At 44.7% G+C, this 23,932-nt stretch overlaps 1 protein-coding gene across 2 annotated transcripts in view; it reads right to left on the minus strand.

The window, feature by feature from the left end:
• GNAI2 (G protein subunit alpha i2) overlaps nt 1–5,114 on the minus strand; it is a 102,103-nt gene extending 96,989 nt beyond the window's left edge. For both annotated transcript variants that reach the window (XM_020999001.2, XM_078152362.1), the window contains exon 1: nt 4,870–5,114. In XM_020999001.2, the coding sequence (XP_020854660.1) occupies nt 4,870–4,987 (118 nt within the window). In that variant the 5' untranslated portion in view covers nt 4,988–5,114. The remainder of the gene's footprint in view (nt 1–4,869) is intronic.
• Between the last annotated feature and the right edge of the window lie 18,818 nt (nt 5,115–23,932).

Raw genomic sequence — 23,932 nt, forward strand, 5'->3', positions numbered from 1 at the left:
GGATCCCATGTGTGTGTGTAGTCCTCTCCAGCATCTTGGAGGCAGTTCGTGTGTATGCCTTGCACCAAAGTAGACTGTAAGCCCCTTGAGGGCAAAGGCCGTGTTATTTCATCTTTCTCTCCCAGGCAATGGGCACAGGGCCTTCCATAATACACGTGTACAGAAGGGAACACGCTGAGAACTCTGGGAAGGCTGCCTTCTCTTTTGCAAAGAGCACTAGCCTTGAGGTCAGGAGTCCTGAACTCAAAACCTAGTAGCTAAAACTTTGCTGAGCTGTGAACATCAGGGACCTTCTCGGGAACACAGGGTGCTTCCCTAGGACCAGAGCACCTTGAGGGCAGGGAACAGCATCCCCAACACCTGGTAGAGTATCTACCACACAGGAGGTTCTTAATGAATACTTGCTGAATTAAAGCACTTACTATTAAGCACTAAGAAAGAAAGTGAGGCATAGTGGCAAATACGCTAGACTCAGGGCAGACTTGAGTTCTGATCCCAGACATAACATTTACTAGCTGGGTGACCACAGACCTTAGACTCAGTTTTCTTCTCAGTAAAGTGGAGCTGACAATCCTTGCACCAGCTACCTCACAGGGTTGCTGTAGGGAAAGTACTTTATAAACCTTAAAAGCACTAGAGGAATGACAGTTCTTACCAATGTGACTGAAAAAAGTGCCCCCGCAGGAAGATCCATCAGAGAGGGTGCTCTGGACCCAAAAGGCAGACACATAGGCTAGAAAGTGGCTGGCACTGCCAGGAAGAGAGGGAAAGAAAGGGACAAGAGCCACAGAAATGGATAAAGGAGAAAGCTTCAGGAAAGGCTTCCCAGGACAGAGGATACGTTGAGCTCTGTGCTCTGCTCTTTTCCTTCCTCTGGGCTTCCCCCCCTCTCCTGGCCCCACCAAGGCCAAGTTCTACTAGGAGCTGGACAAGGAAGGTCTTCTCTGACTGGTCCAGCTGCCTCCTCACCCCCCCCCCCAAACCAGTCAGGGGAAACTTAGAATAAGATTCCCAGCCCCAGCCCTTCAACAATAAAATCTTTCAGTAGGGTAAGGGCGCTTCAGCCTTTGGAGAGCCAGCATAGACATACAGGCAGATCCCTTCCATCAAAGCCACCTTAAAAACCAACTCTACAAATGACACTCTGGAGACATCAAGATCCAGATCAAGTTTCTGCTAGCCTGGAGGTCATGTCCAAAACTGAGGGCCAAGCAGCTTCCTAAGAGACTGGCTGCCCAGAAGACCTCCCCATGCTGCCCCACATTCTGCTATCACATTCTCTACTGCTTGCTTCTTCCTGCCAGCCAGGAAGCTGTTGCTCTCTCAGAAAACTCTGAGAACCAAAGAACCATAAAAGCATTCCTCTGTGCCCTAGGACACACTGCTGGACACAGGAAAGCACCTTAGGACGAGGATAAAGCAGCACTGAAAGGTGGGCTCTGCAAGCCCTTCTCTTTCATTCAGTTGCCATCTTAAAAAGTCTGCTCATTCCAAAGTCTCCCTGGTCAGGAGATGCCATGATTCTTAAACCCACAAGTCCAATGAATGGCTTTGCTGGAGGTGAGCATAAGGCTGTAATTACCCTAAAACTGATGCATGTGCCCAGAAATTACCACCTCTAATAGCACCTCTAATTAGTCATCATCCAGAAAAAAGGATGGGTGCTGCCAGCATGCAGCTCTCCCATCTTCCCCTGTGAAAAACTGTCTCATTTTACAACCATCAGAAGGGGAGCCCAAAGCCATTTCTGGCTTCAAACTAGGGGAATAAGATATCTCAAGACTTCAGCACTATTTACACTTGAACAGCTGCTATTTAAAAAAAAATAGGAAGAAGAAAAAAAATCCAGTTTATTCCTGCTTAAAAAAATCTCAGAGGGGGCAGATCAGAAGGCAGCCCAGCCCAGCATTGTGAGCTCAGAATCTCCAAGTTAGGCAGCTCCCTTCTCCTCCTAACCATAGGCCCTGCTGTCCCTACCCTCTCTCCTTCTCAAAAAGGAGGGCTAGACAAGGGCAATACCATTTGAGGGTGTAAAGGAGAATGGGGTCTCAAAAGGAATGAAGTCGTTCTGAAGAAAACAGCACTCTGTGCCAGGGAAACCTTCAAGCTGAAAATGGACAATAATCCACCTGCTACTTAAAGCTTGAGGTGAGCCCATGACAAGGGGAAGGCCGAAGTAAATGTGGAGAAAGGCTTACACAGCTTGGGACCAGCCCACACAGAGCTTCCACCCACCTCTCAGGAACACAACCAGGCACAGGAAGCAGCTTCTAACTGTTCAGAGAGCTGTGCGGTGCCCTGCCCTGCCCTCCCGTAAACAGCTGGCCTCAGCCTTCCCCAGAGCACACACACAGTACTGGGTACATCCATTTCCTCCCCTCTCCACGTCAGAACATTTCATCAGTGATAAGAAACACCACACAAACCAGGAGATACAAGGTGGAGAATCCCTCCCCCACTCCACCTCGATTCTGCCCCACACAGGATCCTCAGAGGGTTTCCTAATGCCCAAGGCCTAGACCTCCCTGGGTTCGGCCTATTTCCTTTCCACAGTTCCCAAGAGTCAGATGCCAGTCCCCCAGGATCACAAATTCGTTCATCCCCACCAGGGGTTTGTTTTCCTAGCTCTTCAGGCAAACCCCGGAGGAGTGGCCTAGGCTCGGCCCAGACGCTTTGTTTTTCTCCCTCCGGGCTTCTTTTTTTTGGGGGGGTGGGGTGAGGATGGGGGTGGGGAGCGGGACCAGCTAGCACAGCACCACCAGACTTCCTTAACTCTAGGGTAAAGAATGGCCTTCCCCATCAGCTCCAGAGCCCCCCGGAGCCCCAGGGAGCCTTGTTTATAAGATCCACCCCCCCCACCCCGCCAGCCGTGGGCATTCGCTAGGACACACAGCCGCCCGGGGCCCCGCCGGACTCCCCAGCCACCCCGTCTGTCCCGCGGACTGTGAAATGGGGAAGTCGAAGCTGCCTCCAGTTCCCGGACAGCAACATGTCCGTCCCTCCCCGCCCCCTTCCCCTTCCCCCTGCGCCACCATTTTCCCCAGGGGCTGGAAGCAGATTAAAAAAAAAAAAGTCGAAATCCCCTTTTTCAAGGATCCAAACAAACTCCTCTGCCCCCTGGCCCAAGCACTTGGGGGGCGGAAAGGGGGGTGCAGCGCACCCCGGGACGCCAGGAAGAGGCTTGGGCCCCCCCATCCCCCAGCTCAGAGGGAGGGGCGGGGGGGGAGACACTTCGAAACTCCAAAGCTCAAAGTAAGGGGAACGAGGCCCGGGGGGGCGGAGGCAACCCCAGCCCCCGCGGCCCGGCAGCTTCCCCCCTCCCCACCACCAAGAGGAACTTCTCTATTCCCCCCTTCAACACACACACACACACACACACACACACACACACACACACACACACACACACACACCCCGCCCTCTCCAGTCCAGGGCGTTTCCGTAACCTGGGGGGGGGGTGTCGGAAAAAGCCTTTGATTCTCCCAGCTTTCCCTCCACCCCCCGGGCTTGGGAAATCCACCCACACCTCCAGCCCAGGAGGCAGCCACTCGGCTCTACATCTCTGCCCCAGGGGTGGGGTGGGGTTGGGTGAGGAGATAGCGGAAAGACCCGGCCGACAGCAGGCTGAACACTAGCAGGAGACACTAGGGGGTATGGGGTGGGGGTGGGGGGGCAGGCCAGATGCGAGTGGTATTGGGGGGAGTACAGTGCGACGTGGAAAGTCTGGTGTTGGGGGGTAAATGAAACCTGAAGATAGGCAAAAGGCAGGTGGGCTAGGGTGGGGGGTGTCCCTTAAGGGGGCAAAAGGGAAGCCAGAAGGAGTATGGAGAAGGAAGAAGGGGCTGGTAAGATTTCAAGGAGACCAGGCTAACGAGGTGGGGGGGGCAGTTTAAGAAGAAGACCTCCCCCCCTCAAAGGAGAGCAGGGATTCCAAGGGGCCAAGAAAGGTCTGAAGATATAAGGGTCAGTTTGGGGAGCCTTGAGCAGGGTAACTGAAGGCTTGCTGGGGGGGGGCAGTGGACTGGGGATGGCGGGGCTTTGGAGGTATAACGAGAAGGCCAGGGATTTAGGAAAAACTGGAGTGTAAAAATGGAATTTAGAGAGGGAATAGTGAAATTGGGGAACAGTAAGAAAGAATGGGGATGCAGTGGAGATAGAGATGGAGAGTAGGTTTGAGACTGCAGAAAGGAAAGCACTCGTTTTGGAGGGCCTTATAAGGCTTGGGGGTACTTGGGTTCAGAGGTGTAAATAGGGAGATAAAGATTGGGGCTACAAATGAGTTTGAGTGTGGATAAGGATACCAAGGGTTTGCCGATAGAGATGGGGGTTCAGCGCGGTTTGGGGTAAAGATGGTGGGATACTGGAGGTTTGGGGTATAAATGAGGGAGGGATACTGGAATTTGGGGGTGGAGCTGGACGCCAGGGTTTGGGCACTTGGGTTGAGAGTATTGGTAGGAGATGCACCACAGGTATGAGGGCAGGTCGGGGTTTGGCAGGTTTTTTGGGAGAGGTAATAAGCAATAAGGGGTGGAGGTTTTGAGGGACTAGAGTATGGGGTCACCATTGGCTTGGGAACCCAAGAGTTTCAGGAGCTCCAAGGGGGGAATATGGGCTGACAAGGTGGGTTTGGGGACCCCACGGAGTGGGACAGCAGACCTCCGACAGTCAATAAACACTGATTAGCGTCTACTACGTGCCAGGCAGCGGGCTAAGCAGAGCCGGGGGACCGTGCCTGCCCTCGAGGAGCTTGGAGGATGTGGGGGCGCGGGGCTGGGGGTCGCGGGGCCCAGGGGGTCGTGGAGGAGGCGGGGTGGGGGGGCGCCGGGGGCGGGTCCAGGACCCATCCGGGGATCAGGCCCGTAGCCTCACCGAGGAGCAGCAGCTTCACCTCCCGCGCCGCCTTCTCGCCGTCCTCCCGCAGGTTCTTGTCGATCATCTTCGAGCGCTCGGCCGCCGCCTTATCCTCGGCGCTCACGGTGCACCCCATCCCGCCGGCCCGGCCCAGCCTGGCCCCGGCCCGGCCCCGTACCGTCCCGTCCCGCCTCCGCGCGCTCTGTCCGGACCCCGCGGACCGCGCTCGTGTGGGGAGCTCCCAGCAACTGCGGGCGGCGCCGGCTCCTCCGCAGCGGCCGCGACGGTGGGGCGGGGTGGGGCGGGGCGGGAGCTGGCCCGGAGGCGGGGATTGGCCTGGGGGCGGGTCCAGAGCGCGGGACAAGAGGCGGAGATTGGATTGAGGAATGAGTGAGGTAAATCGGAGGCGGGGAAGGAACGGAAGGAGCGATCGCAGGTGGGGATTGGCCTGAGGGCGGGCCAGGACGAAATCAGCCCCGGGGATTGGAAGGGAGGCGGGATCAGAGGCGGGGAATGGTCCGTGGAGGGTCCGTGGGCGGGGCTAGAACGGGTGGGGCAGCAGCACGGGGCCAGGGATTGGGGCGGATTTAATCCTTAGCTGTGAAATGGGCGTGGGGGGAGTCCCCACTTGAGCCTAGGGCTGGGGGCGTGGTTTAATGCAATAATAATAATAATAATAATAATAACAATAATAACTAGCATTTATCTGTCACTTTAGGTGTACAAAACTTTTTATAGTCATCTCATTTGACACGCCCAAACACCGTAAGAACTTGGTAGAGCTGGTTAGAAGGAAAATGAGTGTCAGTACGTGGTTCCACGGCTGGTCAGTGTCACAGCCGACCCAGCTTTTCCTGATTCCAAAATATTCTTTAATGGGCGAAAGTATGCTTTCAGATCACGATTTTCTGCAGAGGGTTTCTTGCTGTAGCTCCCCTCCCCAAAGCACCTCTAAAAGCGGGGCTCCTACCCTTCCTGCACCCCCACCCCCCATTCACAAGAGCATTCAGGAAATAGCCTGACAAATCCATTTCCACTGAAGTGTGGGTGTCTGGCTAGATAGCCTCGCGTGTTAGGAAGCCGGGTTGAGTGAGGGAAGAAGGAAAGGGTGACTTCTGGGTTCCCTAAGGTCATACCACGTGGTGAAGAGCTCTGGACCAGGAGCCAAGACACCTGGCTTCCCCTACTGGGGCGACCTCGGGCAGAGATGCTCTCTGTTAGAATAAAGGCCCTGGTGTTTAAAGCCCCTCCCAGATCTGAGATTGTAAACTCCTTGAGGGTGGGGACCCTGTCTTGGCAAGTCACTTGATCTCTCTCTGTCTGCCTCATTTTGCTCAGCTGTAAAATGGAGATAGTAATATCACCCACCTCCCAGGGTTGTTGAGAAGATTCAATGTAAAGTGATTTGTGGACCTTTAAATGATACATTTATATATAATTATATAAATATGGATTTATTTATATATAAATATGGATATATTTATAAAGTAATACATAAATATGGATATATTTATATATAAACAAGATTTTTAAATATAAAATAAAATAGAAATATGGATATGTTTATATATAATGTGACAATAAGTATGGATATATTTATAGAGAGAGTGACATATAAATATGGATATTTTTATATATAAAGTGATATGTGTATATATGTATATATGCATGTATATTTCATATATATATATAAAAAGTTCTTATTATGCTTGCCTGAGAGAACTGTAAGGAAGAGCAGAGATTTAGCCCTCAGCTAACTATGGAGCTCACAATGGTATCTGAGGAGGAAGGTCCCAAACAAAGAACCGAGAACGGGGCCAGGAGTGATTAAAAAAAAATTAATACCTATTTTGTGTGAAACCCTGAACTCCAGGCTGAGAGGACAAGGATGAAAAAAATGCCCTCAGTAAGGTTTACGGGTTACCAGGGGTGCCACAAAGCTCTAGGAAAAGTAGGGGGGCAAGAACATTTTTCAGCCCGGAGGGGCCCAATGAAGGCTTTCTGGAGGAGCTGTGACTTGAGCTGGACCCTGAAGGACAAAAAGGGTGTTGGTAGGCTTAGATGAAAGTGTTGAGGGCCATGAGAGTCTTGAGTCTCCTAGAGCTCAGATAACAAAGAGAGTAGTGGTCATGGAAGGCTTTCAATGAGACTCGAGATGATTGAGGCCTCAATCTAAGCAAGGGGAAAGGGGATAACAGTTGGGGAACTGGGACATGTGGAAGGTGTCCAAGGCAGATATAATTCTTATAATAGTAGTTTTTTATGTTTCAAAGACTCAAGTGGATTTGTGACCTCACTGATATGGAAATTCCCTCCAATGATGCAGATTGCAGCCCATCCATGCTCGCCTACGTAGGTGACCCTTGGACGTGTTCTCCCCGGAATTCAACACAGTGGAACCATCACCACCAGTGATCCAAGGGCCTTTCTAGAGTTCTGCTAACAGCACAAAAGTACCTATGAGGCACAAAGGCTGCTGGTCAGTTTTTCCTCACAGCCTGACCATATCATTTTCTCACTTTTGCTGTTTCTCCTTTGTAATGCCTTGTTTGTAATGTCAGACAGAGAACAAGCATTTATTAAATTAGAAGGAGAGTTAGGCCTGACTGGCCTAGGCCCGTCTCCAAAACAGAGACCCTGGTATAGGAAAGAAATAAGCATTTATTAAATTGTATCTATTATATATGCTAAGCACTTCACAAATATTATCTCTGATCTTCACAACAACCCTGGGAGGTAGGTGCTATTATTATTTCCATTTTACAGATGAGGAAACTGAGGCAGAGAGGGGTTAAGTGATTTGCCCAGTGTCATGCAGTTAGTGTCTGAGGGCAGACTTGAACTTATGACTTCTGAAAAGGTTTGGAGTTCCATCCACCATACCACTGAAGCTGCAGGAATGGGAGAAGGGGGCCAACATAGGGAGGGATGTTCCAGAGTGGGAAGGCCCTGCAGGCCAGTGTAGCTAGATTACAGAGTGCATGGAGGGGAGTAAAATGTAGGAAAACTGGAAGGATAGGAAGGGACCAGTTTGTAAAGGTCTTTAAAGGCCAAATAGAGGATTTTATGTGATCCTATCAGTTATAGGGGGTGCAGCTAAGTGGCACAGTGGATAGAGTGCCAGACCTGGAGGACAAGAAGACTCATCTTCCTGAGTTCAAATCTGGCCTCAAGCACTTACTGGCTGTGTGACCCTGGGCAAGTCATTTAACCCTCCTTGTCTTAGTTTCCTCACCTGTAAAAATGAGCTGGAGAAGGAAATGGCAAAGCACTCCAGCACCATTGCCAAGAAAACCCTAAAAGGGGTCACAAAGAGTCAGACACAACTGAAAACAACTGAACAACAACAACAACAGATCAGTAATAGGGAGAAGCTGGAACTCATTGAGCAGATGGATGACATCATCAGGCTTTCAATTTAGAAAAACCATCTTAATAGCTGAGTGGACGATGGATTGGTGTGGGAGGGAGACCAGGTAGAAGACTATTACAGTGTTCCAGGGGAGAGATGATGAAGGCTTGGCCAAGTCTGTGGCTAGATGAGTGGACAGAAGGGGACTGATAGGAGAGAGATCTTGAAGACGTAAATGACAAGGTCTGGCACTGGATTGGATCAGGAGAATAGATGGGGGTCCCAAGCCCAGGTGACAGAGACAATACCTTTGTCAGTTAATAGGGACATTTGGAAGGTGAGAGTGTTTGGGGGGAGAGATAATGGGTTTCATTTTGCTCCCACCCACCCACTCCTCCCCCCATCCCCCTTTGGGTGAGCTTCAATTTCAGTCTTCAGAGACTGCAGTGATGTTCTATGACTCGCAGCTATGTAATAACACTGTAAGATTGATGGCATTAAAAATATAAGCCTTTGTGTCAGAGAGTAGCTTGGGCTCATTAAAGGAACACTATAATTCCTCAAAGGTACTCAGTGTAGCCTGTTGTCCTCCAGTGGATTTCTGGGCCCAACCTGTTTTCCACTTTTACTGTGTGTCCAAGACACCCACACATGAATGAACTCTATAGGTTGTCCATCCAACTGACTATCAGTCTAGTTTCTAGGCATGTTTCATTGATATTCTTCCTTCCTTCCTTCCTTCCTTCCTTCCTTCCTTCCTTCCTTCCTTCCTTCCTTCCTTCCTTCCTTCCTTCCTTCCTAACAACTCTGTTACTTCCCAATGACCTTGCCTCCCACTCTCACCCAATAGAAACTTCCATTGTAACCAATAAGTACAATTAAGCAAAATAAACTAATACATAGGCTGTGTATGCCTCATCCTATACCTATCATCCACCACCCACCTCTCTGCTAAGGACAATGGACATTATTCACTCACTTTTTTTTTAACCCAAAACTGTATTGAGTGTTTACTTATCTCATTTAAGAGCTTCTGCAATAGTCCACAAAAAGCTGCATCTGAAAGCGCCTAACCATCTATAGGGAATTCCTCTTCACTTTGGATTCTGGTCTGGACAGCCTCCATGACAGAGAATATGTCTCCTTATTTTGTGCCTCACTTCATATTATGAATGAAAGGGTCTTTGAACAAGCTTTACCTCTAGCCTCAGCACATAGTAAATGTTTAATGAATACTTGATCTATTTATTGGTAAGTTTTTAAAAACAGCATTTTATTCCCCATATCAAAATTTTATGACAAAGACAGTTGGATCTTATATTCTAAACATCTTTCAGTTAATTGTGTGATGGTAAAGCTGTGTTCAGTGCAGCTAGGTGGTGTAGTGGACAGAATTTCAGGCCTGGAATCAGGAAAACCTGAATTCACATCTGTCCTCAAACCATTACTAGCTGTGTGACTCTGAGCAAGTCACTTAACCCTGTTTGCCTCCATTTCCTCATGTGTAAAATGAGCTGGAGAAGGAAATGGTAAACCACTCCAGTATCTTTGCCAAGAAAACCTTGAACAGGGTCACAAAGAGTCATACACACTAAAACAACTGAACTACAACAACAAAGTAGACCAGTATAGCTGGAGCATAAAATGCATGGAGCAAAGTGATATGGGAAAGTAGGCATATGAGCTGGTGATCATTGCTGTTTTTTCGTTTTTGTTTTTGATTTTTTGGCAGTGATAAGGTCTGAATTTTTTTCCTATGACTGTGGTATTTTCTTCTCCTTCAGACATCTTATTAATTGATGTCAGTGCTCTTGAAACTCTTGCCTGCAGCAGTGACCTCCTCTAATTATATTTGGTCTTGTCCAGCTGCTTTTCTTACCTTTGTTTTTTTGTTTTTAGTACCATTTCTACTTTCTTTATAAGCACATTTTGGGCTGAGTCCAAATGTTGCAACTCCCCTGCTCTTAATGGTAAAAGGAATTTGTTTTTTAAATCTTTTCAGATCTTTTCCGTTGTGTTTGTTGTCACTTTTCCAGTTTCATCCTTAAATGCTTTCTGCATGACTTTGCCAAACTTTCTTTAAACTGATTCTTCTTTCCACTGCTTCTTTTAAGGGATAATATTACTCATTGTCTCCCATCATCTTTCTCTATAACATTTTATATTCTAAGTCGGTGTTGCCCTTGACATTTTGACAAGTCAAATACTGACTAAAGTAGTTTGGGAACTCTTTTGGTCTCCTCATTGTGGTAATTGATTTACATTAGTTAAGTGTCCTTGTAAATGTATCATTATCTGTGCTAATGTCCTTTCCTACATCCATTTCCAATGTGCAAGGGTCAGTTGCTTGTTTAAGTAGGTCAATTTGGCCTTGTTTTGATGGCATACTGTATGTGTTTGTTTTTGTTTTTAGTCTTTCTTTTAGCTTTAAATTAATTTTGATCTTTGCTCTGACAAGTTGGTGGTCTGACTATACAATGAATTGACTCCTGTGTCAGAGCTATTTTTTGTCTGCTGAACAATTTCATTTTTTGTGATGTTATTTGATGTTCATCATGTTTAGAACCTTATAAATCTCTTTATAGGCAGGAGGCTTTTGTGTAGTCTGCAAATCTTTGGCTTCTCTCATTCCTTACTCATAAACCGCATTTTCAAACATGTATTTCATGATCTTTACTTATGCCTACTTTTGCATCAAAGTTGCCCAAAGTATATATCAGCATATATCAAAGTATATGTTGATTTAACTTGAAGGGTTCTGTTGAGTTTTTCATAGAAATTCCCTCCTTCCCAATTCTCTAACATAGATGTTAGTACATAACCAATTATTTTCATGGTAGCCATTTTGCAAATACTTATTATGAGCACCACCATATGAGATAACCAAATGTCCCATAGAATGATGTTTCTTGTTGCCTTTGGACATACAATCAAACCAATTTTGTCATTTCCTTTAACTGCTTCTTCTAAATAGAGAACACATGAGCTATCCTTTTATTTAACTGCTACTTGCCGGCCATTTCTTAGCTATAGTGCCTGTATTTCATTTCCCTCCTACCTGAACTCGGACTACGTCTATGGGACTCTAGGCTCTTATAGATAAATTTTTGTCTTATCTTGCCCAAAGCCAAGTCATTTGCCAAGAGAAAATTCACCTCCCTTTCTAGCTCCCTTTTAAGTATTGTCTTCTCCCATTAGAATATAAGCTTCTTGAAGGTAGGGACTATCTTTTTTGCTTGTATTTGTCTCCAGTCCCCTTGGAGAATGAAGGACGAACAACACCCCCCAGCCCTTAGTACCACAGTCCCTGCTGGAACATGGAAAGTGCTTAATAAATGGTTTTTTCCCCCCATTTATTCATACTTTCATCTATATTTTGGCTTTGTTTATAGCAAAAATGTCAAAATGAATACAATTCAGTTTTTCTAGGAATTATCTCTTTTTGGTCCTCAGAGAAGGATCTGATATTTAGAGTACCAGCAGCTAAAGTCAGTATCTGTAAACTATCTGAAATCTTGAGTCTTAGCTTCCTTTGCCTCTTTCCTGCCATGTTGCTGCCATTTTTGCAGAAGCAGCCTAGAGTTGTAAAGCTCTGATGTACGGTTTTGTATTTGACTTAGTTTCACAGGTTGCCATGGCTGAAGATTTCATCACCAAGTGGCCAGCCAATGGTGATGAGTCCTTCCATGCTTAGTTAGGCCTGACACAGTCTATTGTCAGGACTGTACTCATACATGGCAGAATCTGCCAGAGCTTGCTCCTTGGCATGGCCTTCAAACACACAGCATCACCTCCGGGCCACAATGAGGCATCAGAGCAGGACTTTGTGGGGGGATTAACAATAATGATAGTAACAACAACAGCCATAAGAGCAGTACCTTAGGGTTTACGCAGTTGTTTCCTTTCCTTACCAATGAGAGAAATAATGCAAGTAGTATTATCCTCATTTTGCATGTGGGGAAACTGAGGCTCAGTGAAGTGATTTGCCCCATATTATTACATGGTTAATAACAGTCAAAGTCAGGATTCAAATCCAAGTCTCCTAATTTTACCTAATTCCAGGACTCTTTCTACCAAATCAAATAGCAAGTAGACCAGAGCTCCGGAAATAATAGATTGTCTCTGTCAGAGAGCTGAAAAGAATATAGAGTGTCCCAAAAGTCTTAGTGCAGCTTAAAGCTAGTTTATAATAATAATAATAATAGGTAGAAGTTATCTAGCACCTACTATGTACCAGGCAGTGCATTAAGCACATTACGAATCTTATCTCAGTCTATCCTCACTATTTATCCTCACCAGTTAAAAAAAGCTTAAAACTACACTGAAACTTTCGGGATACCCTGAAGAAGGTCCTTGAAATAAAAGAGGGTTTCATTTTGGTTTTCGTAATCTCTAGAGACCATCCCTTCAATGTGTATTGAACTGAATTGCTCGTGGAACTCTTGAAAACTTGTGTTTGGATGGGAGAGATGTAGCACCCCAGCAAATCATAGGATTTACATCTGGAAGAAAACTTAGGGATTCTCAAGCCTCATTTTATTATCTTTCAGATGAGCAATATTGAGGACCCATGGGGGAAGGAAGTGACTTACCCAAGATCACACAAGGAGTGAATAGTAGGGCAGGGACTGGAATTCAGGGGCTCTGACTTCATGTGTTAGAGTAGCACTGAACATCAGGCAAGGGAAGGATAAATTGTTTTTAGATTTGGACAGGAAGTTTACAAATGGGGAACCACAAAAGAGACTAGAGAACAGATGCAGGAGTTCTGGGACAGTTCCTGCCTCTGTTAAAACACCCCTCCAGCTCTCTGGAGTCCCCTCAGGCCCTGGCCCTGGTCCTGGTCCTGGCCCTGGCCTGGCAGCTCTGTGGTGTTTCAGGTAAGGCAGAGTGACCCCCCCCCCCCCCCGGCTGCCAGAAGCTTAGGAGTGAGTAGGCAGGCAGTGAGTCAGGAGACCCACAGCATATTCTGAATGCTGAGAACTATTTTTGATCTGAAGCTGCCCAGAGGAAAAACAGCTCATCTGGGGACTCCCATTTTTAGAAAGAAGGGGCAGTGGGCCAGACCCCAAGTGGTTGTGATTTAAAGCAATCCCACAGGAGGGTTCCCAGTGGCTTTAGGAGGGAGAAGGGGAGAAAGGGAAACAATAAAGGAAAGAAGCAGAAAAGGGAGAAGAGAGGAAAGGGCAGAGGGAGAAGAAGGTAAGGAGAGAAAGGAAGAAAAGAAAGGAGAGAAGTCTAGGGCAAAGAGGAGATAAAAGGAAAAGAAAGAGGCAGAGGGAAGAAGGGAAATGGAGGCAAGGAAGTATCTAGAGATCAATTTTCAAGCTGTGTGAAGGAAGGGAAAATACCAATTCTGGGATATTATTACCAAAAAAAAAAAAAGGCAACCAAGTAACCATCAATAAGGAAAGGAAGAAGGGCAGAGATAAACAGAAAGGTAGAGAGACAGACAGAGATGGGGAGAGGGGAGAGAGAAAGAGAGAGCAGAAGAAAGAGAGAAGGAGGGAGGGGGAGAGAGGGGAAGGAGGGAGAGAGGGCAGGGGATGAAAGAGAGAGAGAGGAGAGAGAAGAGACAGAAAGAGAGGAAGAGAAATTGGGAGGGAAGGAAGAGGAGAGAGAGGGAAAGAGGGAGAGGGGAAGGGGGAGGGAGGAGAGAGAGAGAAAGAAAGGAGAGTAAAAAAGGAGAAGAAGGTTTAAAGGGAGGGAGAGAGGGAAGGAAGAAGTAAGAGCTCTGAGACAGACCTACTTTTGGGATTTCTGCTGAGCTCTTGTGACATTCAGGAGTTTGGGGGGATAGGAAAGCTCTGGAAGCAGTGCAGCATGATCTTAGGGGGCTGATTTGGTGCTTGTCAGCAGGATCCCAATGCTGACATCTCGTATAAATTGCCCTGACTCTTTGGACACTGCCGATACTCACAATGAGCTTCTTTTGATTCAAACCATTTTTTCAACAGAAAACTGAAGGAGGTTTTAAAGCAGACATTTTCAGAATTTATACCAGAAGGTAGAGTTGGGACAGACTAGGTGAGGAATGCTCAGGGCCCTGGTATGGGGAGCTGGGGAAACAATCCTCTACAGGCTTCATTTCAGCTCTTTACCCTTCCCCTCTGCTGATCACCACTACCATAGTCACAACCCAGAATTTTAGAGTTGGGATTTCAGTGACCAGCCAGTCCCACCAATACCCAAAAAAGGAATCTCCATTATAGTGTACCCAACAGGAGGTCATCTAGCCTTGCTTTGAAGGCCTCCAAAGACGGGGAACCCACTAATAATAAGAACTAGCAGTTAAATAGCACTTTATGATTTACAAAGGGATTTATATGTTATCCCATTCACAACAACACTATGAGATAAGTTAACTCCATTTTATAGATGAGGAGACTGAGGCTGAGAAAATTTAGTGACTTGCCCAGGGTCACATGGCTAATAAATGTCTGAGTTGGGATGTGAACTTGGGTTTTCTTGACTCCAGGCAGCCAGGTGGTTCAGTAGATAGAGCACTGGGACTGGAGTCAAGAAGACATGAGTTCAAATTCAGCCTCAGACACTTACTAGCTATGTGACTCTGGGCAAGTCACTTCACCCTGTTTGCCTCCGTTTTCTCACCTATAAAATGAGCCGAAGGACATGGTAAACTACTGCAGTATCTTTGCCCAGAAAACCCCAAGTGGGGTCATCAAGAGCTGGACACGACTGAACAATCACCTGCCCTATCAAGCCACCTAGGCTGCCTCACTAGGGTCCATTCCACTTTTGGATGGCTCTAATTGTGTAGGACCTTTCCCCTTATATTAATCCCAATTCGCCTCTTTCCAGTTTCCATTCTTTGCTTCTGATTCTGCCTGTCTGGGGCCAGACTAAACGGGTCTAAGCCTCTTCAGTGTGATGGCCCTTTGGACCCTCTACCTTGTCCCCTCAAGTCTTCTCTGCACTGTTCTTTGGATTGCTCTCCAAGGTCTTTCACTACCCTGGCTCTCTTCCTCTGGCTACTTGCTGTCTTTATCAGTCTGAATTTTAATTTGTATCACTCAGAACTGAACCCGGTGTTCCACATGGAGGAGGTAGAATGATGGTGTGGGAAAAATGTGGGCTTTGCAGGCAGAGGACCTGAGTCTCATTTACTGTCTTACTACCTGGGTGATTTGGGGCAGATCATCTCTCTAGGATTCATTTTCCTCATCGGTAAATGAGTGAGGGTTGAATTAGATGACCTGAAAGGCAAAGATTCTTTTTTTTTTTAAATGCTCTAAATATTTTTTTTGGGGGGGGAGGTGTGAGGCAATTGGAGCCAAGTGACTTGTCCGGGGTCACACAGTTACTAATTGTCAAGTGTTTGAGGCTGGATTTGAACTCAGGTCCTCCTGATTCCAGGGCTGGTGCTCCATCCGTTTCGCCACCTAGCTGCCCCCAAGGCAAAGATTCTTTTTATTTTTATTTTTAGGCAACTGGGGTTAAGTGACTTGTCCAGGATCACACAGCTAGTAAGTGTCAAGTGTTTGGTCTCAGACCAGATTTGAACCCAGATTCTCCTGACTTCACGGCCAGTACTCTATCCACTGTGCCACCTAGTTGCCCCCAAGGCAAAGATTCTTAACCTGGATCTGTGAACTTTAAAAAAAAATTTTGATAGTTGTGTCTTAATATAATTAGTTTTCTTTGTACTACTACGTATTTTATCTTATGCATTTAAAAGCATTATTATGAGAGGGGGTCCATAGGCTTTGCCAGACTTCCCAATGGGTCCATGACTCCAAAAAAAGGTTCAGAGCCCCTGATCTAAGTCCTCTTAGGGCTCTAAACTCAGGGTCTCAAAATGTGGTCCAACCAGGTCAGTGAAACTATCACTTTCTAATTCCTGGAAGCTATGACACTTCTACCACAGTTCAAGGCTTGCTAGGAAGCAAAGGAGTTCCCCTGACATGCCCTCTGGCACCTTCTGTAGGGACCTGTACTTTGGTCACTTGCTAAAGAACATCCAGAAATCAGCTCTATGGGAAGCGCCCCAGTCTAGCAGATCATGGGAACTCCCTCTGATTAACTCCCTTTGACATTAAATTCTCTTTTCTGACTGTCAAGTCACACTGTCAACTTTGGTGACGCTTGTGGTCTATTAAAACCCCAGGATCTTTTTCAAATGAACTGATATACAGCCATGCTTCCTTCTTCTTGCATTTGTGAAAATGATTTTTTAAAATGCAAGTATAAGATTTTACATTTGCCCCTATTTGATTTTATCTTATTAGATTTAGCTTGATAGTCTAACCTGTCAAGATCTTTTTGAATCCTGTCATCTAGAATGTTAGCAATCTCTCCCAGATTCACATCATTTGCGGGCTTGATCAGTGTGCCATCTGTGCTTTTATGCAAGACCTTGATAAACATGTAAAACATGTAAAATAAGGTGGGGCTAAGCACAGATCCTTGAGGCAGGAGAACTGCCAAGTTGACATTGAGCAATTAATAACTGCTCTTGGAGTCTGGTCACCCAATTGGCCAAGTCCATCTAATTGTTCTGTCATCTGTCATCTAGTACACATCTCCCCCACCTTTTCCGTAAGACTAGCATGAGATAACTTTATTAAATGCTATTCTAAAACCTAGGTAAATATAAATATCTACAACACTACCCTCATTGATGAATTCAGTATTCCTGTAAAAAAAAAGCGTGGGGGGGGAATAAGGTTAATCTAGCATCATCTGTTCCTGAAGAAGCCAGGCTATGTGTCATCTACGATTCTGATGAGTGTGCTTTCATCCAAGTCACTGATAAATATAACTGGTAGATCCCATCCCTTGGGGATCCAAAAGATTCAAATTGCATGAATTTTTGTGATAATTTACTTATCTTTGTTTGCTTATCCCCACCTAATTCAAAAACAGTAACTTCTGAAGCAGGTTTAGGCGGAGGTATTCAGAGGCTCACCATATGTCCAGGGGCAAAGTCCTTCAAAGAGAACTAGCACCTCTGATGTGAGGGCTTGCTGAGGGCTTTTCAGGGCTGCTCATCCACCTTTGGTGTCCACCTGTCACTCAACTCTCCCCTGTGGCTCCAAGAAGCTGTAGCATGTGCAGCCACCCCATTCCAGTAACCATCTCTTCAGATGAGCTAACCCAGGTTGAGTGACCCAAGGGTGAGCAAGATATCCAGGATAGTGAGGCTTCTGTGGCAGGGCGATACAGACCTAAAGAACCTGCTTAACTGAGTGGCTTTAACTTGGTTCAATTTAATTCAATTCATTAAACATTTATTGAGTACCTACTCATGGCACAGTGGCCACACCCCAATAAAACCATCTCAGCAGATGAACTAAATCAGGTTAAGGGTAACTGACAGGCCTCAAACCTGTCAGTGAGTAAGGGGGGGTGTCTCCCCCAAGCATGTGAAGACTTCTCTCATCAGAATGGGATGAGAACAATTTGTTCCAAAGTCCATGAAGGTGGCTGAAGCAGTTGCTATGGAGTGCTGAGAGACATCAAAGACAACAAAGTTATCTACTGCATCCCAGGCCATCGCTCCAGTCATCTTGACTTTTGTCCTGCCACTGGACTTTGATGATTCCGGAAAAGAGAGTGAGGCTGACAACTTTGTGCAAATCTGACTCACTTAAATCTAATTTACACACAAGTCAAGACATCACCTGTGATGTCCTCTTCAAAAATGAAGGACAAACAACAATTTTCTTTGGGAGAGACCATAGACATGAGCCAAATCTAAGTTTTAATAAATTTTCCCTAAGGTTCCAGGGTGGGGGTAAAAAGAGCCAGAGAGTTTGAGACAAGAGCCTGATCCCTCTCTGTAGGGTCTAGGTTTCCCCAGGGCTGAGCCTGATCAGATTTGGAAGGCACCTCAGGGGACAGCTTCTCTGAAAAAGGATCTTCTCTAAAATCTACCTGACAAGTGCAACCAAACTTTACTTGAAGATATCCCATGAGGAAGCACCTACCACCTCCTAAAGCAGCCTGGTCACTTTGGGTAGCTCTAATGATTAGGAAGTTTGTCTTGACATCAAGCCTAAATTTGTACTTTCCAGCTATTACCAATTACTCAAATAAGGCTAGTGTGAAATGACTCCTGAAATTTTTTTTTTGTTAAAAATACCTTTTGATGATTTCTTTGTCTTTACACCAGTTATTCTGAACTCCTCCCCCTCCTCCACAACCCTCCTTTATGACAAAAAAAAAAAACACCACACACAATTAAGGGAAAACAGTTGATAATAGAGACATTCAAGGACATTTACAGTATTCAGTCCTAGTACTGGTATGAAGAAATTATGCGGGTCTTAGTAATAACTGCTTCCATTTCTTTCTTTTTTAAAAAATATGTTTTAACCTAACAGATATTTTCATGTTTTAAATTAAATTTTAATTTTAGATCTGCCTTCTCCTCCGTCCTCTCCCCCACCCCCAAATTGAGAAGGCTTAAAAAAAACCCAAACAAAAACCAACCCAACATCCTATTACGAACATATATAGTCAAGCAAAACAAATTCCCACATTGGCCATGTACAAAATATGTATGTATGTATATATAGACATATATGTATATACATATGTGTATGTATATGTGTCTCAATCTGCATTTTGAGTGCATCAACTCTCTTTCAGAAGATGGATAGCATGTTTCATTTTGAGTCTTCTGGAATTGCAATTGTTTGTTGTTTTGTCTAGAGTTCCTAAGTCTTTAAAGTACCAACAGATGCTTTTTAACACCTGTGCAAAGAACTCTCCCCCACCAAAAAACTCAGTCTGAAAACAGGTAAGCCAAAAGCTTATAAGAGCAAGACTACAATGTATCTCACACACACATCCTCTTCTCTTCACTCTCACAGCTACCACCCCAGTTGAGGCTTTCATTACCTCCCAGCTGGACTATTGCAATAGCTTTCTTTTCTTTTCTTTTTTTCCCCTTCCCTTGCCTTCCCTTTCCTCCCCTTCTCTCTCCTCTTCTCTTGTCTTTTTCCACAACAATCTGATTTTTAAAAACTGTATCATAATTGTAGCAGCTGCTTCAGTTTTATAAAGTAGTGATAAAGCATCACAAAGATGAATGAAATCTAAAAACTAATTTGAATGAAAAGGCACACTCTATAGAAAAATATACAGAAGAAGAGAGATCACTTTTCATCGTATCAGGAGGGGGCAAGGAATGAACACAATTTTTTTTTTTTGCAAATGAAGTTAGTTTCTGTCAGCCAAAGTGGACAGTGACAATGGGTGTCTTTATTTCTTGGTTCAAGTCACTCTCTCCTTCCACCAATTTTTAAAAGATGTGCCTAGATATGTAGAAGGTCATAACAGGTACAGAGACTGCTAGAATCACCCACTTGGTCCACCAAGTAGAGTCATTATCAATGGTAATAACAAGAGCATCTTTCTGTTCCTTTACTTTGCCTTTGTCATCTGGATGAAGTTCTTCAAAAATCTATGTCTTGAGTAGTCCTCAGGCATCTGTGGACAGCCCAGCCAGCTCCACATTTTCAGAGGCATCACCTCCATCTTGCTCTCTCTGCACTTTCCAGGATGTTCTTTCAGGAATTTGGTTCGATCATGGATTTTGTTGAGCAGGATAATCCAGAGGTGGCAGCTGTGATGGTGCTCCCAGGTCTTCTCCAGGACATTGTGTTTCACATTCTTGTTCACTTGCTCTACCATTTTGGCTTGTAGAGAAATCCAGTAACACTTCACAGGCAGCACTGGGAGTGAGCATTCAGAGCAGCAGCTCACGGAATTCTCTTGCAATAATAATCTTCTAACTGTTCTCCCTGACTCAAGCCTTTTCCTGATCTAGTTGATCTCCCCACCTCAGGCCTCTCCCCATTCCAACCCAACCTGCTCACAGCTGCCAAAGTGATTTTCCTAAAGCATATAATATGACTACTCAGTACTCTCCTAATCAATAAACTCCAGGGCCTCTCTATTACCTCTTTTGTTATTGTGAAGAGTTTCAGTAATGTCCAACTTTTCATGACCTGTTTAGGGTCTTCTTGGCAAAGTACTGGAGTGGTTTGCCATTTCTTTTTCCAGCTCATTTTACAGATGAGGAAACTGAGACAAACAGAGTTAAATGACTTGGCCAGGATCACACAGCCAGGAAGTGTCTGAGACTGGATTTGAACTCAAGAAGATGAATCTTTTTGATTCCAAGCCCAGTTCTCTATCCACTGTGCCATCCTCTAGGATCAAATACAAAGGCCCTTGTTTGATATTTAGAGCTCATCACAACCTGACCCCTTCATACCTTCTCTTCATCCAGTTTAAGTGACTTGCCCAGGGTCACATAGCTACTAAGTATCTGAGGCTGGATTTGAATTCAGGGCTTCTTGAATCCAGGCTTAGTGCTCTATCTACTGCACCACCTAGCTGCCCCCCATTCTTCTTATATACATTCTATTCTTCATGAATTCTGTGATTCAGCACTACTTATCTACTTATTTCTCACTCAGAATCTCCACCTGCAAACCTTTGCCCTGGTTGGAAGTACTTTCCTGACTCTTAGAAACTTTAGCTTTCCTTTAAGCCATCCAGGAGGTCTTTCCTATTCCCACCCTCACTGCCCTACCCCCCACTAGCCATTAGTGCCTTCTCCTCTTAAATTACCTTCCATTTACTTTTTTTTTGGGGGGGGCCTAGGCAATGGGGTTAAGTGGCTTGTCCAGGGTCACACAGCTAGTGTCAAATGTCTGAGTCTGGATTTGAACTCAGGTCCTCCTGACTCCAGAGCTGGTGCTCTATCCACTATGCCACCTAGCTGCCCCCATTTACTTTTTATTTATCATCTACGTACCAATTTATGCAAGGTGTCCCAAAAGTCTTAGTACAGTTTAAAGCTTTAACAGCTTAAAATTTTAAAAAAATCTAAATTTAATTAAATAAATTAAAATAAAAACATTTAAATTAATAGTTTAAAATGGCTCTGCCATTATCTCCTTGAGGGCAGGGACTTGCTTTTGCTTTTATCTTGTATTCTTAGAGCTTAGCCCATTTCCTGGAAAAAAAAGTCTTATCAAACACTCGGTGATTAATTGATTGCTACTATCAGCATATATTACTTTCCATTTTTGTAGTTTTTTAATTGTTAACTAAAAGGACACACAGTAAAAAAGATCTTAGGTTATCTTTGTTCTAAGCTTTATTGCCTTTTAGTGATGACTTTATTTAAATTATTGTACTTGTGTATTTTTTGTCTCTCCTTTCTTCACTCTGCATCATTTCATGCAAGTGTTTTCATGTTTCTCTGAATTCTTCATATATGTCCTTTTTTCTGCTACAGTAATATTCTTTTACATGTGGATACCATGATTTGTCCAGCTATTCCCATGGTTTCCCTTAGTAGATGCTCACAGACCATCCCTTTTGAAATAAATTCTATGTAATGGAATACTATTGTTCTGTAAAAAATGATGAACAGGCAGATTTCAGAAAAACCTGGAAAGACTTACATAACTGATGCTGAGTGAAGTGAGCAGAACCAGAAGCATATTGTACACAATAACAGTAACATTGTATGATGACCAACTTTTATAGACTTAACTCTTCTCAGCAATGCAAGGATCTAAGACAATTCCAAAAGATTCATGATAGAAAATGCTATCCACATCCAGAGAAGGAACTATGGAGTCTGAATGCAGAATGAAGCATACTATTTTCTCTCTCTCTCTCTCTCTCTTTGTTTCTTCTTTCTTATGATTTTCCCCTTCGGTTTTAATTTTTCTTTACAACATGACTAATGTAGAAATGTACATGTATAATATGATTGTACATGTATAACCTGTATCAGATTTCATGCCATCTTGGAGAGGTGGGAGAAGAGAGAGGTATAGAAAATTTAGAACTTGAAATCTTATGAAAGTGAATGTTGAAAACTAAAAATAAATAAATAAAAATTTAAAAATAACAAATAAATAAATTCTAGAGTTTTTCCAGGAAATGAAGTCAAATTCATTAGACCAACTTCTTCCCTTTTTGAAAAAAAAATAGGAATCCATTTGCTCAACTACAATCACAGAATCATAGGACCATAGCATCTGAGGGTAGGAGGGGACCTCAGAGGCAGCTACTCCAATCCATATCTGCAAAAGAATCCTCTCTCCAACATAACCAGTGATTGATCGATTAGCTTTTGCTTAAAGGAGAGGAAACTTACTACCTCCCAAGATAAATAAACTGCAGTCTATAGCATTCCCTCTCTATACACTCTAGTAACTCAATCACAAAAAGAAATAAGCCTGGTGTGACCAACATGACATGACCTACTTTTAATTAAGCCATGGTAAGTCTGTGATCGCCACTTCCTCAGCATCTTTCTAGATCTCCTGAAGCTATCAAAGATTACCTCTAGCACGTCCTCTAGAGTTCCTCTGGAAGGAGTTCATTCGGGGGAGCAAAGTGCTTGCTCTCTTATCATCTCCTCACCTAACTCCTTGTCTCTCATTTTTCCTCTGTACTGCCAAATCCAAAGGTGATCCTCCTTGACAGAGAAAATTCAAGGAAAATGAAGCAGTTCTGCCTTCCTTTCACTGTCCATTCTCATTTGTTCCAGGCATCTGGAGGGACAGTTAGGGGACTTCTTTGATTTTCCTCTTGCCTCAAACAGAGATAAAAGGTCTTTTTTTTCCTGCTTGTCCATAGGCAGACTCAACTTATTCTGAGGTTTAGGCTTCCTGGCTGCTGCTCTTACCACTGTGCTGTGCTTTTGTATTCTGCGTTTGATTTGCGTCTTTAAAAAAATCAGAACTGGCTAATGATTGGTTGATCGTTATCCTTGGGCAGCTTCTTCTTTTTATCCTCATCAAAACTGTTTCTGCTTTTGTCTTCTGGGTTTTGTTCTTACGACCTTTTCCTTCTTGAGCCAACTTCTCCTGTAGAACATTGAAGTTCTTCTTACCTTTTCTCTGAATCCTTTGGAATCTGTTCTTCATCCTCTCCAGATACCATGTCATCAGTGACACTGGCCTCCTGGCCGTTTCTCATACATGACATTCCATTTCTTGACTCTAGACATTTGCACTGGCTGTCCCTCATGCCTGGAACATTCTCCTTCTTCATCTCTGTTTCCTTACATCTTCTGTTACCTCTCTTTCCTGCTTTAAGTAGCTGCTATGGTCCCCCCTTCTGCAAAAAGCCTTTCCTAGTACCCCTTAATTCTGATGCCTTCCCTCTGAGACTACTCCCAATTCATCCTGTATCCATTTACTTGTTTGCGTATTTTCTCCCCATTAGACTGAGTTCCTAGAGAGCAGGGACTGTTTGCTTTTTACCTTTCTTTGTATCCTCAGTGCTTTGCACAGTGACTGGCATATGTTGTTGTTCAGTTATTTCAGTCATGTCTGACTCTCTGTGACCCCATTTGGGGTTTTCTTGGCAGAGATACTGACGTAATTTGCCATTTCCTTCTCCAGCTCATTTTTACAGATGAGGAAACTGAGGCAAACATGATTAAGTGACTTCCCCAGGTTCATATAGCCAGTAATTCAAATCTGAGGTCAGATTTGAACTCAGATCTTCCTGATTCCCAGGTCTGGCATATAGGTGGCACTTAAAAATGTTAGTGAACCAACTGATTACTCTTGTGGGCTTCCCATCCCCTTTCCTGTAGAAGTTTAGACCGTTGGAGCTCTCTTCTTATCCTTTCTCTGAATTCTTTGGAATCGGTTCCCCCCAAACTTTGGGGCACAAATCAGATTCTGCTTGATTTTTCTTCTACTCTATCATGAACGCTGA

Source organism: Phascolarctos cinereus, unplaced genomic scaffold (genome assembly GCF_003287225.1).
Source record: "Phascolarctos cinereus isolate Bilbo 61053 unplaced genomic scaffold, phaCin_HiC Scaffold_4;HRSCAF=312, whole genome shotgun sequence".
Taxonomy (NCBI): domain Eukaryota; kingdom Metazoa; phylum Chordata; class Mammalia; order Diprotodontia; family Phascolarctidae; genus Phascolarctos; species Phascolarctos cinereus.